Source organism: Pseudopodoces humilis, chromosome 1 (assembly GCF_049639895.1).
Source record: "Pseudopodoces humilis isolate 2021_Gansu_Grassland_sample_001 chromosome 1, ASM4963989v1, whole genome shotgun sequence".
NCBI lineage: Eukaryota > Metazoa > Chordata > Aves > Passeriformes > Paridae > Pseudopodoces > Pseudopodoces humilis.
Window position 1 is genome coordinate 4,022,208 of NC_142200.1, and position 13,275 is coordinate 4,035,482.

The 13,275-nt window shown below is 45.1% G+C and overlaps 2 protein-coding genes across 3 annotated transcripts in view; one reads left to right on the forward strand and one right to left on the reverse strand.

Annotated features, from left to right (window-relative positions):
• Positions 1 to 95: 95 nt before the first annotated feature.
• On the reverse strand, positions 96 to 1,417 carry RPLP1 (ribosomal protein lateral stalk subunit P1). The gene is made up of 4 exons (XM_005516884.3): positions 1,216 to 1,417; positions 1,037 to 1,111; positions 813 to 930; positions 96 to 216 (listed from the first exon to the last, which is right to left on the reverse strand). The coding sequence occupies exons 1-4, from the start codon at positions 1,285 to 1,287 to the stop codon at positions 137 to 139; spliced, it is 345 nt and encodes a 114-aa protein (XP_005516941.1). The 5' UTR covers positions 1,288 to 1,417; the 3' UTR covers positions 96 to 136.
• A 7,565-nt stretch (positions 1,418 to 8,982) lies between these two features.
• Positions 8,983 to 13,275, forward strand: part of AGO2 (argonaute RISC catalytic component 2) — a 57,042-nt gene continuing 52,749 nt past the window's right edge. For both annotated transcript variants that reach the window (XM_014255251.2, XM_005516886.3), the window contains exon 1: positions 8,983 to 9,154. In XM_014255251.2, coding sequence (XP_014110726.1) covers positions 9,124 to 9,154 — 31 coding nt within the window. In that variant the 5' untranslated portion in view covers positions 8,983 to 9,123. The remainder of the gene's footprint in view (positions 9,155 to 13,275) is intronic.

Consider the following 13,275-nt stretch of genomic DNA (forward strand, 5'->3'; position numbering starts at 1 on the left):
GCTGAACACTCATGAGAGGCAGTTTAATGAGCTGTAGGTAACTTGGCCATCCTCCACTCTCTCCCCCTCACAAACATCCACCTGAGAGACACGAGTACAAGCAGATGTTCTTTATTACAGGCTGGTACAAAACTAATTAGTCAAAAAGACCAAAGCCCATGTCATCATCAGATTCCTCTGATTCTTCCTTCTTTTCCTCTTCTTTCTTCTCTTCAGCTGGAAAATAAACGAGATGGAATTTATTTTCCAATTTATGAGCTCAGAGAAGTCACTTGTCACAAAAGGTGACACATGCAACGACTAACATCAAGTGTCAAGACCTGAGCAGTCCTAACAACCTAATCCAGCAGCCCAAAAACTGAGTTTGTACTATTAACACAGTGTTTTTGTGCCTTCAGAATTAATTTCTAACAAACCTGAAAAACTTTAAGAGGACATGCTGATGCCCTGTATGATCCTGATTATGTACAGGAAGAGCAGTCTTATTTCTGAGGCAACACTAATCCTGTACATTGACTTCATATGCAATGCCAGTCTTCCTCAAGGGAAGGGTGTGCTTTGCTCGAGAACATTCACACACACATACTGCATGGCAGAAGCCACATGGAAACAGCTTCTCTAACTGGCGCTTGCAGAGCTGTGGCTGACCCATCCCTGGAAGTGTTGGATGGAGCTCTGAACAGCCTGATTCAGAGGACGGTGTCCCTTCCCACGGCAAGGGGTTGGAAAGAGATAACTTTAAGGACCTCCCAACTCCAACCATCCCATGGATCCACGTCCCCACGCCTCGGTCAGACACGGCCACCACTTACCGGGGGCGGCTCCGCCGGCGGGCGCGGCACCACCCGCAGGAGCGGCGGCAGCCGGAGCCCCTCCACCGCCCGCTCCCACGTTACAGATCAGGCTCCCAATGTCAATGTTCGCCAGCGCCTGCGGAGAACGAGAAGCGGCAGCGAAGCCCCGTTAACACGGGCGGGAGGTGTAGCGGGGAGCCCCACACGCCGCCCCTGCCCGGCCCGCGGCCCCTCTCGCCCACCTTGGCGAAGAGCCCCGGCCAGAAAGGCTCCACGTTCACTCCGGCTGCCTTGATGAGCGCGTTGATCTTGTCCTCCTGCAACGAGACAGCGGCGCTCAGAGCCCGCCCGGCCCGGCCCGGCGCGGCCCCTCAGGCGGCCATGCCGCGCGGCCGCCGCCATCTTGTGCGGCCGCACTCACCGTCACGGTGACCTCGTCGTCGTGTAGGATGAGGGCGGAGTAGATGCAGGCGAGCTCGGAGACGGAGGCCATGGCGGGGCGCGGTGCTGGTCGCCGGGTGGTTCGGCCTTAGCTTCGTACGAAGGACTCAGCACCTTGGGCCGCCGCGGAGCGAAAGGGGCTGTGCACAGCGGCGCGGATTTATAATGGCGGTACACGTTACGTCATCTGTGACGTCACCCCGTGACCCGCCGCGCATGGCAGCTGCGCGCGCGCACTCCTTTTTTCCTTCCCCCGCCCATTCCCTCACCGCCCTCACAGGGAACAAATAATTCATTCCTAAAAACGGAGAACAGCGCCGAGTACTGGGGCCAGCCGCTCCCCCTGCACTGCCAGGCCCACCCGTCCCCCCACGGCTTTTGTATCCCTTCTGGAATGCGGACTCCACCGCTGCCGTGCGCAGCCCCGCCAGGGCTGGAAAACTCTGGTGAAACAATTTTCCCAGGATTCAAACGAAACCTCCCTGGCACAGCTTGAGGGACCCAAGCCCTTCTCCCCCACAACTATTTCAGATCTCACTGCCTCGCTAAAACACTCCATTTCGTGTATGTAATAAAATGGGAAGAGAAGGTGCAGAATAAGCCCTTGGTTCAGAACTCTGTACCCTAATTTTTTCCACCTGAACATGAGCGAGAACTTCTTTCCTGTGCAGTGATGGAGCACTGAACAGATTGCCCAGAGGGGGTGTGAAGTCTCCCTTGACTGCAGATGTTCCAGAAGTGTCTGGACACTCCTGTGCCCTGCTGGAGCAGGGAGGTGGCCCCAGGTGATGCCACCGCGGTCCCTTCCAACCTCACCTGTTCTGTGGTTCTGGGATTCTGATGAGCCTGAGCAAATTCCAGAGTTTTGTTCAAATGGCATCATTGGATTGTGAAAAATAAATGTTCTCTGGGGGGGTTTTGTCTTCTTGACAGATGTGCATTTGATGAGCCTTACCTCAGTGGCTGGGCAGATCATGGAACAGATTTCCTCAAAGGTGTGCTAGGGCTCTTCTGGAGGACAGGGAGGTGACTTGGGACAGCCACAGCTTCATCCAGATCAAGTCCTGCTTGATCAGCCAAGGGGCCTTCTATGATGGAGTGACCACATGGAGTGGACAAGGGAAGGGCTACAGATGTCACCTGTCTGGACTTCTATAAAGCCTTTAACACAGTCCCACACAATATCCTTATGTAAGTGGAGAGAGATGGATTTTATGGATGAACTGTTTGGTGGATAAGGAATTGGCTGGATGGTCCTATCCACAATGCAGTGATTGACTCAATGTCCAGATGGAGATTAGTGCTACATCCCTCAGGTCTGCTTGGCACCATAATGATTTAAAGTCTTCATCAAACTCATGAACAGGGGGATCAGGTGCACCCTCAGCGGATTTGCAGATGACTCCAAGCTGAGTGGTGTGGCTGACAGGCCTGAGAGACCCGATTCCATCCCAGCTGGACAAGGCTCTGAACAACCTGATCTAGGTGAAGATATTCCTGTGCATTGCAGTGGGGCTGGGCTATCTGACTTTCAAAGGTCCCTTTCAATGCAAACCGAGTAAGTCAGACTGTAAAAAATGAGCTTAAGCAAAATTATTTAAAAAAATTGCAAAAAGCTTGAAAGCTTAGAATCCTAAAATGACAATTTTCTATTACCAGCAAAGTGTATCCATCAGTCTGCTTTTGTAGGGCTCCTTTATAGAAATCCCAGGTTTATTAGACCATTACAAGTGAAACCTGAGGTAGGGAAGATGGACTTAACCTCTTGTATCCATCCCTTCCTAAGGATCAGAAATAACTGAGAATTTCACTAAACAAAGATCTAACACTACTCACAGCTGGAGATGATAAATGCACAGTGATGCAGTGCTTAATTTGTGGATGCTTATTCCTATTAGTGTGGTCACCAGCTCTGAATTTAAGCATTTACTTAAACTTCCTATTCAAGGCACAGGGCAGTTGTCTACATTTTTATACCTAACTCAAAGCAGCAAATAAATGCACCTTTCCAGAGGGATTAAATATCCAGGAACCTCTGTCACTGCTGTGTGCTTGAGGATGGGATTTCACAGGGACTTGCATGAGCCTGACTTGGCCGTCCCTCACTCCAGGGCTGCCAAGGTCCTGTGCAAAAGCCCTCAGAGCTACCAGTGGTCCATGAGATGATGATCTGACTGAAAAGTAGCAACAGAGAAATAAGATTCCTTTTCAATCAAATAAACTTGCAAATGTTGCTGGCCTGGGAGATGAGTACAGGAAGTGTGCAAGCAGTCAACAAAATTATATGTTTAATAGACATGGTTTTATAACAGTTCTGATATAACAGTCCTTAAGCTAAAATTTATTAGAAATGCTGATGGGTTGTTAAAAAATAAAATATGAAGACCTAAAATTTAAATGTGACATTCACATAAGCTTAGGCTTTGGTTGGCAAGGATGCTAATTAAATGAGATTTGCCTGCATCCTTGCTTCATGGCTGTCTTGCTGCATCTATTGAGTGACACTGATAAAGCTGCTCTGTAGGAGCCCAGAATAAAGTTCTGATGAAAACAAATCACTGTGTAAAAGAAAGCAAAAAACTAAAAGAAACCCCAGTTTTGCTGCTTCCTAAAGCTTTTGGAAGCCTAGGTATCTGATCAGGATTGCTGCTTAATAAAGCAGACCAAGGGTCTAGAAATTTGAGGTGGTGTGTGCTTTTCACCTCTGATCCTGTAACTGTACTTTTACTGTCTGACACATTGCCATCCTTTTGGAGCAGAAGTCTCTGTTCTGAATGAATCTACAGCAAATAGATGGAGGCTTAAAAAAACCCAACAAATCCTCTTACATTCTTGTGTGTATTGTGCTATCGCAGGGTAGTGAGTTATTTCCAGGCTGGTGAGGTTTAGGATGATGATACAGCTGCGTACTAGCAAGCTGTTGCAGGATCACACAGGCTGTCTTCATGATAAACAAAACAAGCAACTTGGCTATGAAACTTCCCTGAGGTGGATATTTTACACTTGGAGGATGGATGGTGAAGAGCAGTGGCAGGGATCTGGCTGCGTGTGCTTGTGCATTGCCAAGGAAGATGAAAACATCAGCAAGATCCGTCGTTATCGTACACAAAGCTGTCAGCCCGTAGCGCCTCACCCTGAATTAGCTGTGTGAACACTACAGAGCTGATGCCTGAGTGTTGGAACAGGACCAAGGCCACTGGTGGTCATCAAAGTGGTCTGACTCAAGAGGTCTTTAGCAAGGAGACTTGAAGTTGATAATTCCTTTCTCTTTCCTTGTCCTTCCTTAACTGTTTCATTGCTGTTTATAACCTTCCTGAGGTGATTCTTCTCCCCTTAAGCTGCCTCTCTCCAGCTCTCAAGGCTGCAGTTTCTGAGTGACCAAAGGCAAAGTGTGGCCAGCAGGACCAGGGCAGCGATTATCCCCCTGTACACAGCACTGGTGAGGCCACACCTCAAGTCCTGTGTTCAGATTTGGGTTCTTTACTACAAGAAGGACATTGGAGCCTGTCTGAAGAAAATGAACAAAGCTGGGCAAGGAGCTACCTGACAGGAGGCTGAAGCCCGGTAGGGGTTGGTCTCTTCTCCTAGGTAATAAAGTGCTAAGATGAGAGGAAATGATCTTAAGTTGTGCTCAGAGAAGTTTAGATTCACTATTAAAAAAAAATTCTGCATGAAAAGGATTGGAAAAGGTGCCCAGGGAAGCAGGGAAGGGATTGAGCCAACAGCCTTGGAGGTATTTAAAAGATATGCAGGTATTTTTTTTTCTTGGTGAACAGTCTCAGGTATAGTATTTGGTCCTTCTATCTTCTCTTTTGAAAGTTCTTTTTGTTCCTAGTTGGCCTTTTTTTTTTTTTTTCTTTTTTTTTTTTCCTTGTAACCAAGTCATTATAATGAAGAACAAAACTCTGGTACTTCTTAAAACTGTAATAACCAGTGTGTATAACACATCCCCAATAGGTGGTGCTGCATCTATCTTTTCCATCAAGTTGAATTGTTGCATTGCTGGCCCTGATCACCTGGAAAAATTGTCTTTTTGAGTGAAGTTAGTAATCTAATGAAAATTAGTTGTTTAGTTTTGTTTTTTTTATAAATTATTATTGCAATTCATTTGACAAAAGAAATCAAGTGCAACTTTGTACCTTAGTAGTCGGGACAGTTTTCTGATTATAGAAAGACAAAAATCAGGTTTTGGTTCCTCCACCATGGATTAATTGTGGTCAAATATTTAATTGTTAAAATAACAAACAGCTCCTGAGCAGGGAACCAGAACCCTCAAAGTCTCTGTAAAATGTGAACACATTAGGGCATAGAGCCATGGACTTTGGTTCTGATTTTAAATTCTTATGTAAAACAGAATGAAGAATATGTGACAGCTATAATGCATGTACTCTAGGATAACATCTTAAAAGTCAGGCCAGTTGAGAGATGGCAAATTTAAAGCTAAATCCCCTCTAAGTCTAGAATAAAATTTACATCTTTCAGCTCTGAGCAAAAATTTTTGCTACTGTATTATTGTAAACAATGACTGACAGTCAGTTATAAACTCTGGGGTTTTAAAATTAATTCAATTTAAAATGGGAATGGTTGTTTCTTAGGGAGATCAATGTATGTTTTCTCATCAAAAGAAAATCTGTATCATTTGTCACTGGCCTATTTGTATGTAAAATATTTTCCCTAGATTGTTGCTGCTATAAATGAATTTTAAATGCTGCTCCTAAATATGGTCTTTCCTTCCAGAATTACTAGAACATGCTTTTTTCAAAAATTAATAATTTCTTCTGTGACAGATATCAGTCTGGGAAATGTCATCTTGAAATCCAGCAGTTAAGACAGGTATTGTGCCAAACAGTCACTCTTATTTTTTTTTTCTTTAGAAAAAACTAATTTTAAGTGTTTAAGCAGCTGTTCTTATACTACCATATAATTGTTAATACAACATATAAAGACCATGCATAAAAGAATGCTGTTACAGAGCTTTCAAACCTCTCTTTCAGAACAAATCTTTTCAAGAACTGAGGCCTTTTTTGGGTGAAATGGCCCAGTAAGACATAATTAGGTTTCACTGTGCTCCAGAACAGCAGTTGTCAGTGACAGAAAGCATTGGAAATAAAGCGACATGGCCCAGAATGAGTGTGTGAACAGAGGCAGAAGAGAGCTGGAACTCTCTTTCCCCACATGCACAGAAATGCTGGTGGAAGTGCTCAGTACCATGAAAATATACCTAAGAAACAGCAGCACTTTCACATGGGAAAACTGTGCTTAAATAAAACAATTTAATTTATTATTTAGCTGACTGTGCAGTTCTACAGTCTTGTAGAAACAGTGATAAATGCTTTTGCTTAGTAAGCGCTAAATCCAGAGAAATCAACTTTAAATCAGTACAAGAATGTTGCTCTAGGCATGATGAACGTCATTCAACATCTAGAATGATGTTCAAGGCATTAATTGCAATTTTTAGGATCTCTGTTTTGTAAGGAACTTCTGAAATCAATTGCAGAGGATCCTGTAGAGCTAGAGAGAAGTGTGGGATGAGTGTTTATTATTTTGTAAAACCTCCCCTTACATTTCAGCTGTCTTCTGATGCTTGTTAGCTTGTTATTGTCAAACTGCTACTACAGTACGATAATGGACTTGTAGCTTCACTGTAAGCCAGTGCTGATAGCCAGGGTGACCAAATTAGTCCAGTGAACATTTCCAGAAAGTTGTCAGTGTATTTTATGCCCTTTTCTTTCTTAAATGCAGGTCTAATAGGCACAATAGTATGTCTAATCTTAGAGGAAGTTATATTCCTAATCATGTTGAATAGGTTGGTTTAAATATAGCATTAAAAATTAGATGTTGATACAGAAACTGCATGTTTTCCTCCTGCCATCTCAGCAGAAAGGCCAGATGTGCCTCAGATAATTCTCTTCTGGCTCTCGTTTTTGGGGATTTTTCCCTGTCCAGCCTCTTTTCATCCTCTAGTAAGGTTATATAGCATAAACCAGAAATTATTTGTGGTTGTGCAAAATGTTACCCAGCTCCTCACAGGGAGGAAAACAGCAACCCCTTTGCCAGCTCCTTTGTTCATCTTTTTGCTAGAGCTGCTTGGCTTTACTTTAAAACTAAACTTGACCCATAATTTTGTCCTTTATTTGTTTATAGTTATGAGTAAATCTTTACTTTCCAGCAATTTGAGAAGCTTGGAATACAGACAAATCCAAAATCACTCCAGTGGAAACTCTAGTGGTGACAATGGTTTCAGGAACAGTTCACTTGAAGTGAAAGCTGATCTGTTAATAGCAGCCCTTAAATATCTGCAAGTATGACCCAAAGGGGAGAGTAAATACTTTGGAACAGTGAGATGCTTCTGTATCACTTGAAATATGAACTGATGAAGAAGGATATTAATTGGCTTGATGAATACTACAAGCTCTATGTTTGCCTTGCCCTTTGGCAGATAATACTTGGTGAAGGAATTCAGTTGACTTTGACGGGGCTTGACTGTTCTGGGTTGAAAACTGCATGAACTTTTTTAAGGCTTCCAGATCAGCATGGAGGAGGTGATTTAAAGTACAGATTATGGCTGTGCTGGAACTCTGTAGGTAACTCCAGTGGAAGTGAGCATCATTAACTTGCTTTTTGCCTCAGCAGGTTTAACTTTATTTTTCCTACTTTCTTCTGAAAGGAAGAGGTATTAATTAGGAAACTGCAGGAATTATCATCACTGATGTAGAATCATGGAATTGTTTAAGCTGGAAAATACATGTAAGATCATCAAGCCTGACCATTAACCCAGCACTGCCGAGCGCATCAGTAACCCATGTCCCCACATGCCACATCCATGTCTTTTAAATCCCTCCAGGGATACACCCAGGGTCTCAGTGCATCATATTGATCAGTACTCTGCCTCTTTCACATCATTTCTAGTTTTCCCCAGTACTAAAGTTTATGTAAATACAACCAGACATTATCTGGTTCTACTAAACTTTACATGTGTACAGTACCAGACATTATCTGGTTGACAAGGACAATAAGCACAGCTGGTTTTCATAGATATGACTAAAAGTGGATGTGGGAATCCATGAGGTAACTGAGCTGAGGTTTTCACAGCAACAGGAGGAATAAAAGAATACAAACAAAAAAAATCCAAATTTAATTCAAAATGCAGCAGTATGTGTACTACTGATATAATTCCAGCGTGGAACAGGGAGAGGTAGCAGAGAGAGTGCTAGAGACACACAGTCATTTCCCAAGGTCTCACTGAAAGCCACAGGATGACAAGACATAGTCCTAAACTGCGCCAGGGGAAGTTTAAGCTGGACACTAGGAGGAGTTTCTTCACAGGAAGGGTGATTAAACATTGGAATAGGCTGCCCAGCGTGGTGGTGGAGTCACCGTCCCCGGAGGTGTTTAAGTAAAGACTGGACATGGAACTCCGTGCTCTGGTCCGGTTGACGTGGTGATCTCCAAGGACTTTTCCAACCTGTCTGATTCTGTGACTCCGCGGTCAGAGCTCCGGGGACTCCGGGCAGGGAGCAGGGCCCCTCAGCTCGGCAGCGCTGCCGATCCCTGTCCCGCGGCCGCTTCCCGCCCGCCCGGGCCGGAGGGCGGAGCGCCCCTTCCCCGTGACCCCGCGGCTCCTCCTCCTCCCCTCCCCGCTCCTCAGTGCCGACGAGTAACCTGGATTCCCGGCCCTCCTCCTCCTCCCTCTTTCTTTTCTTTTTTTTTTTTTTTTTTTTTTTTTTTTTTTTTTTACTCCTCTCCCCTTTTCTTTTCCTCCCCCTCCCTTTCCTCCTCCTCCTCCTCCTCCCCTTCCCTTCCCCCGACAGCGTCGCCGGGGCTCGGGCTCGCTCCCTCCCCCGTGCCCTCCCCTGGAGCCGCCGCCTCCGCCGCCGCACACGGAGACATGTACCCGGGAGCCCCCTCCGCCGGACCCGGTGAGCTTTCGCCCGGGTTTGCTTCCCTCCTCCGCTCCTCCTGGAGCGGCTTTCCCAGACCGTGTCCGTGGAGAGCCCCGGGAGCGCCTCGCCCCCCCCGGCTCGGGCCTGGCTGGAGCGGCGGCCGCGCTTGCCGGGGGAGGAAGGAGGGTCAGGGCGCCGCCGCCACCTCGGGCAGGGCCGCGTGTCCGGAGGCCCCTCTGAGGGGAGGGTCGCCTTCCCTGCCCCGCTCCCCACTCCCTCTGCCGAGCCCTGAGGCCGGCGTAGCTCCCGCTGCGGACCGGGGTCTCCATTTCCTCCCTCCCGGCTCCATCCCGGGATTCCCGGCTGGCCGCGTGTTCGCCGGCGGCCGCGCTGCGATAGTTGCGCTGTGGAGGTGCGGGTGAAGCGCCCGCATGTCGGGAGGGCTGGGAGAGGTAGCGTTGGGTCCTCAGGCTCGCTCTGCCGTGTGGAGCAAATCTGGGAGCAAAGGAAAGGTGGACGTGCAAAGAAGGGTTAGCAACTCTCTTAGGGACGTTTAATGTCACTTTGGGGAAATACAGGTTAATACCGTTCGAGTTTCTGCAGTTCATACGAGACAATGTTTTTTCCTTTTTAGTGTTAGGTTGTTTCTGTAGTGAGAATTCTTATGTAGAAACAACAGTGTTTGAGTGACTGGAACCTAGTTTTTTTCTAGAAAAGTTTCAAAATAAAGGGAACTTTATTTTATGCTACTGTTCTCAATGGTTTTTCATAAAATGTCTTTCCTTAGAGGGACAATTTGGCAAAGACTGTTGTAGAGAAATACAGGACCTGCAACTGAGATGTCTTTTACTGCTTCTCTCACAGATGCTTCTGTAAAAGCATTCATATCTTTGGATCCAGAGTTAGGTGCTGTTTTTGGTGGTTTTTTTTGTTTTGTTTTTTTGTTGTTTTTTTTTTTCCCTCTGACTTGGTTCTCTTGAAGGGTCAATAATCAAGACAATGAGGATTATTATTTTTCTCTTGAAGTACAGCTCCTCTGTTTTTACTTTCTCAGTGGGCTCTTGCTAGCACAGCAGGCAGACAGGTCTCTACAGCTGTGTCCGACTGATGTTCAAGATCTTGCTTTCATGTGTAACATCACTTGCACATTTCAGTACCAATAACTGTGTAGAGCTATAGATGTAATCCTTTGGTGGTTTCTGATGTCAGGTTCTCTTGCTCAGGCACAGGTACACTTTGAGTTTACAGGTGCTCATGGTGGCTCACATCGGTCTGTTGCTGTGTTCACCTCCTGGTGATAGATCCCATTCAAAACTGTGTTTAAGGAGACAGACAATTAAAAATATTACCAGCATATGGGCTGAGAGTAGTTGCATGTGTGGGAGTCTCTTTATCTTTATTTACTCTGTGTCCAATCCTACCACTTTCCCTTTCACTTGGAATGATCTCCCAGCTGGTGGCTGCTGTTTGCCATCGGGGACCCACGTTTGCTGTGAAACAATGTTTTCCCCTTCCTGGAACAAACAACCTCTTAACCTCGGGCTCCTGACACTGCTGTACTTTCACCAAGTTCTAGGTGGCTGTGTGTTGTCACTGGTGTGTGTCTCGGGCTCCTGCAGTTCTGCTGCCTCCAGCCAAGCTCATCTCTTGTCTTGTTTACTTCCGAGTTTATCAGTGTGGCTCACCCCTTTCTTTCCCCCTGCGTGGCCGCGTCCGTGCAGGGGTAGGAGCTGCGAGTTGTTCTCCACATGGTGAGTGAGGCTCTTCTTCCTTCCTGTGAAATCATCCACGGACAGCCTCAGCAGCACAGTGGATTCTGGCAGCCCAGGCAGCTTCCTGCTCCACTCCACACACAAGGCAAGGCATCTTGGAGATTTTTGTTTGAGCTGTTCAGTGAAGCAGCCTGGAAGCAGGGACTGTGAGGTCCCCTGCCACATGTTAATCTGAAAACTGCAAAACCACTGTGTGTGAAATCCTGCTCGGAGGAGAGAGCAGAAGTGTGGTTTAGAACGCCTCACTGAGCCAGAGCTGCTGTGAACACAGGAAAGCTGCAGCCTCTCCAGGTCTGTCAGCACATCCTTGACACCAAGGAAAGGCTCCATTCATCTCTGCTGTATTCGGATCCTGCTGCCGCTGCCCTCTCCGGACACTGCTGATGCACAGGAGCTGCTTTGCTCACCCAGCTCCCCTTGCCAAACTGGACTCTGCAGCCGAGCCCGTCTGCGGGTGCCCCTGGTGCTGGCCTCCTGCCAGAGGAACCGCTCAGTTTGCCACTGGGCTTGCTATTTTAGTCTTAATTCTTTTTCTGGAAACAGTATCAAGCAAGTTAGGAGGCCATATCTGACTGGTTTCAAAAAATTGCTGCTGAACGTGGAAAGTTTGTTTAAACATGCTATTATGTCAGAAGTAAGATGGGTTTTTATACATGAAGGAGTTGTCATAAAATCAGTTTCCATAATTAGGAAATTAATGATCCCTTTTTGCTTTCTCCCAAATAATGAGTTCTGGACTTGGTGTTGAATTTGCTGTGACATTGTGTCCATGCCCTTTTTTTTTAGCTTCAAGAAAGTGTGAAAAGTAAAAAAACTGAAAATCTGAGAGGAAATTCTTTTTTGAAGAAAAAACTTGATGCTGCTAATTTTTGGTGTATGTTTTTTTAGGACAGAAAAATGTCAAAAGTGGCATAATAAAAGTACTGTAATTAAGTTAAAAGACTTGATTAAAAGCTGCATAAACTTCTGGAACTTGCACTTCTAGGCCTTAATGTATTTATTAATTCTCAACTTTGCACACCACAGATTTCTCTTTTATTCTTTAAAAGGATATTTGACTTTGCTTGATGCTGAAGGCCCTAATTTATTTTTGAAGGAGCAATTGTCTGAAAAAGAGTGTGAAGTTGATCATAGCTTTGCATGTGAAATACCAGCTTGTTTCCCCTGGCACGAAAACCAACTTTATTAAATTAGTGGAACTAAAGTTATTTTCTTGTCATTTAGTTTTAAGTTACCCTTTAAAAATTGTGAATAGACTGTTGAAACTTGTAAGTCTGTTTTGGTTTCCAGCGCAGGTACTTGTTTTTACCTTCTGTATATTTTCTTGAAGATTTTGGATGTTGGCAGTTGATTGTCTTTGGGAGTCTTAAAATGTGGTGCGAGGAAGGGTGTTCTCATGCCTTAACTGAGGTACTAGAAATGGCAATATCTTCATATGGTGGAATTTTTATCCACCAGTGTCCTCTTAGCTTGTGTTTCAGTGGCAGCAAGAACTCCCCTGTACCTCCTGTTAAAAGTCTGCCCTTCTCTTCTTAAAAAAGCTTTTTCTGTTCTCTTGGGGGTGGATGTGAACCTGGTCTTACTCTGCTGCTGGTGTCATAGAGTCATCCAGTTTCTTTGGCTTAATTTTAGACCATAAATTAATGCTGAAACTCCTTGTAAGCTGCCACACAAAGAGGAGGGAATGAAAACTTCATATACAGCCTCAGCTCTCTTAGTTTTTGCTAAAATTTAAATGCATTTGACAAAGTTACAGCCTACAAAACACAGCATGACTCTTTCAAATGTGTTGTTGTCATGATTAATATATTTTCCTAAGGAAAGAAAAATTCTATATCATTATGTTGCCTCAGATAACTGTGTTGTCTTCAGGTGGCTTAAAAATGAGGTGGTTTGATGGAAAGATAATTGGTGGTGTCAGATGTGTCACCAAACTTTCTCCTTTCCTTGGAGAACTGAACTATGCTATTTGCTATTGAAAGGTGAAACATCTTTTTCAGCAGTGATTCTCTTGCTGACTTTGTGGTTACATGGGATTTTGTGCATTTACTTTTACTTCATCTTGAAGTTTTTCACTTTTGCAAAATGGTTGTGTGCTGGTACGTACTTAGTGGTGCATTGGAATGTACAGAAGCCGTGCAGAGGAATACCCAAACCTTCTTGACTTCCAGGAAAGTTTTTTTTTTCACAATTTGTAGCCATTCCTTCACTATCACCACCAGTCTGTCTCTCTTTCACAGCAGGGTGGAAAAGGCCTATAAATGCTTTAACTCAGTAAAATACCTTAGATGATCACCTGATGTTCTTGTACCCCTTAGAATTGTATAGGAGGGAGAGATTTTTCTATTTCAGAAACCAGCCCTTCTGAACACTTCTGGCTGTTCA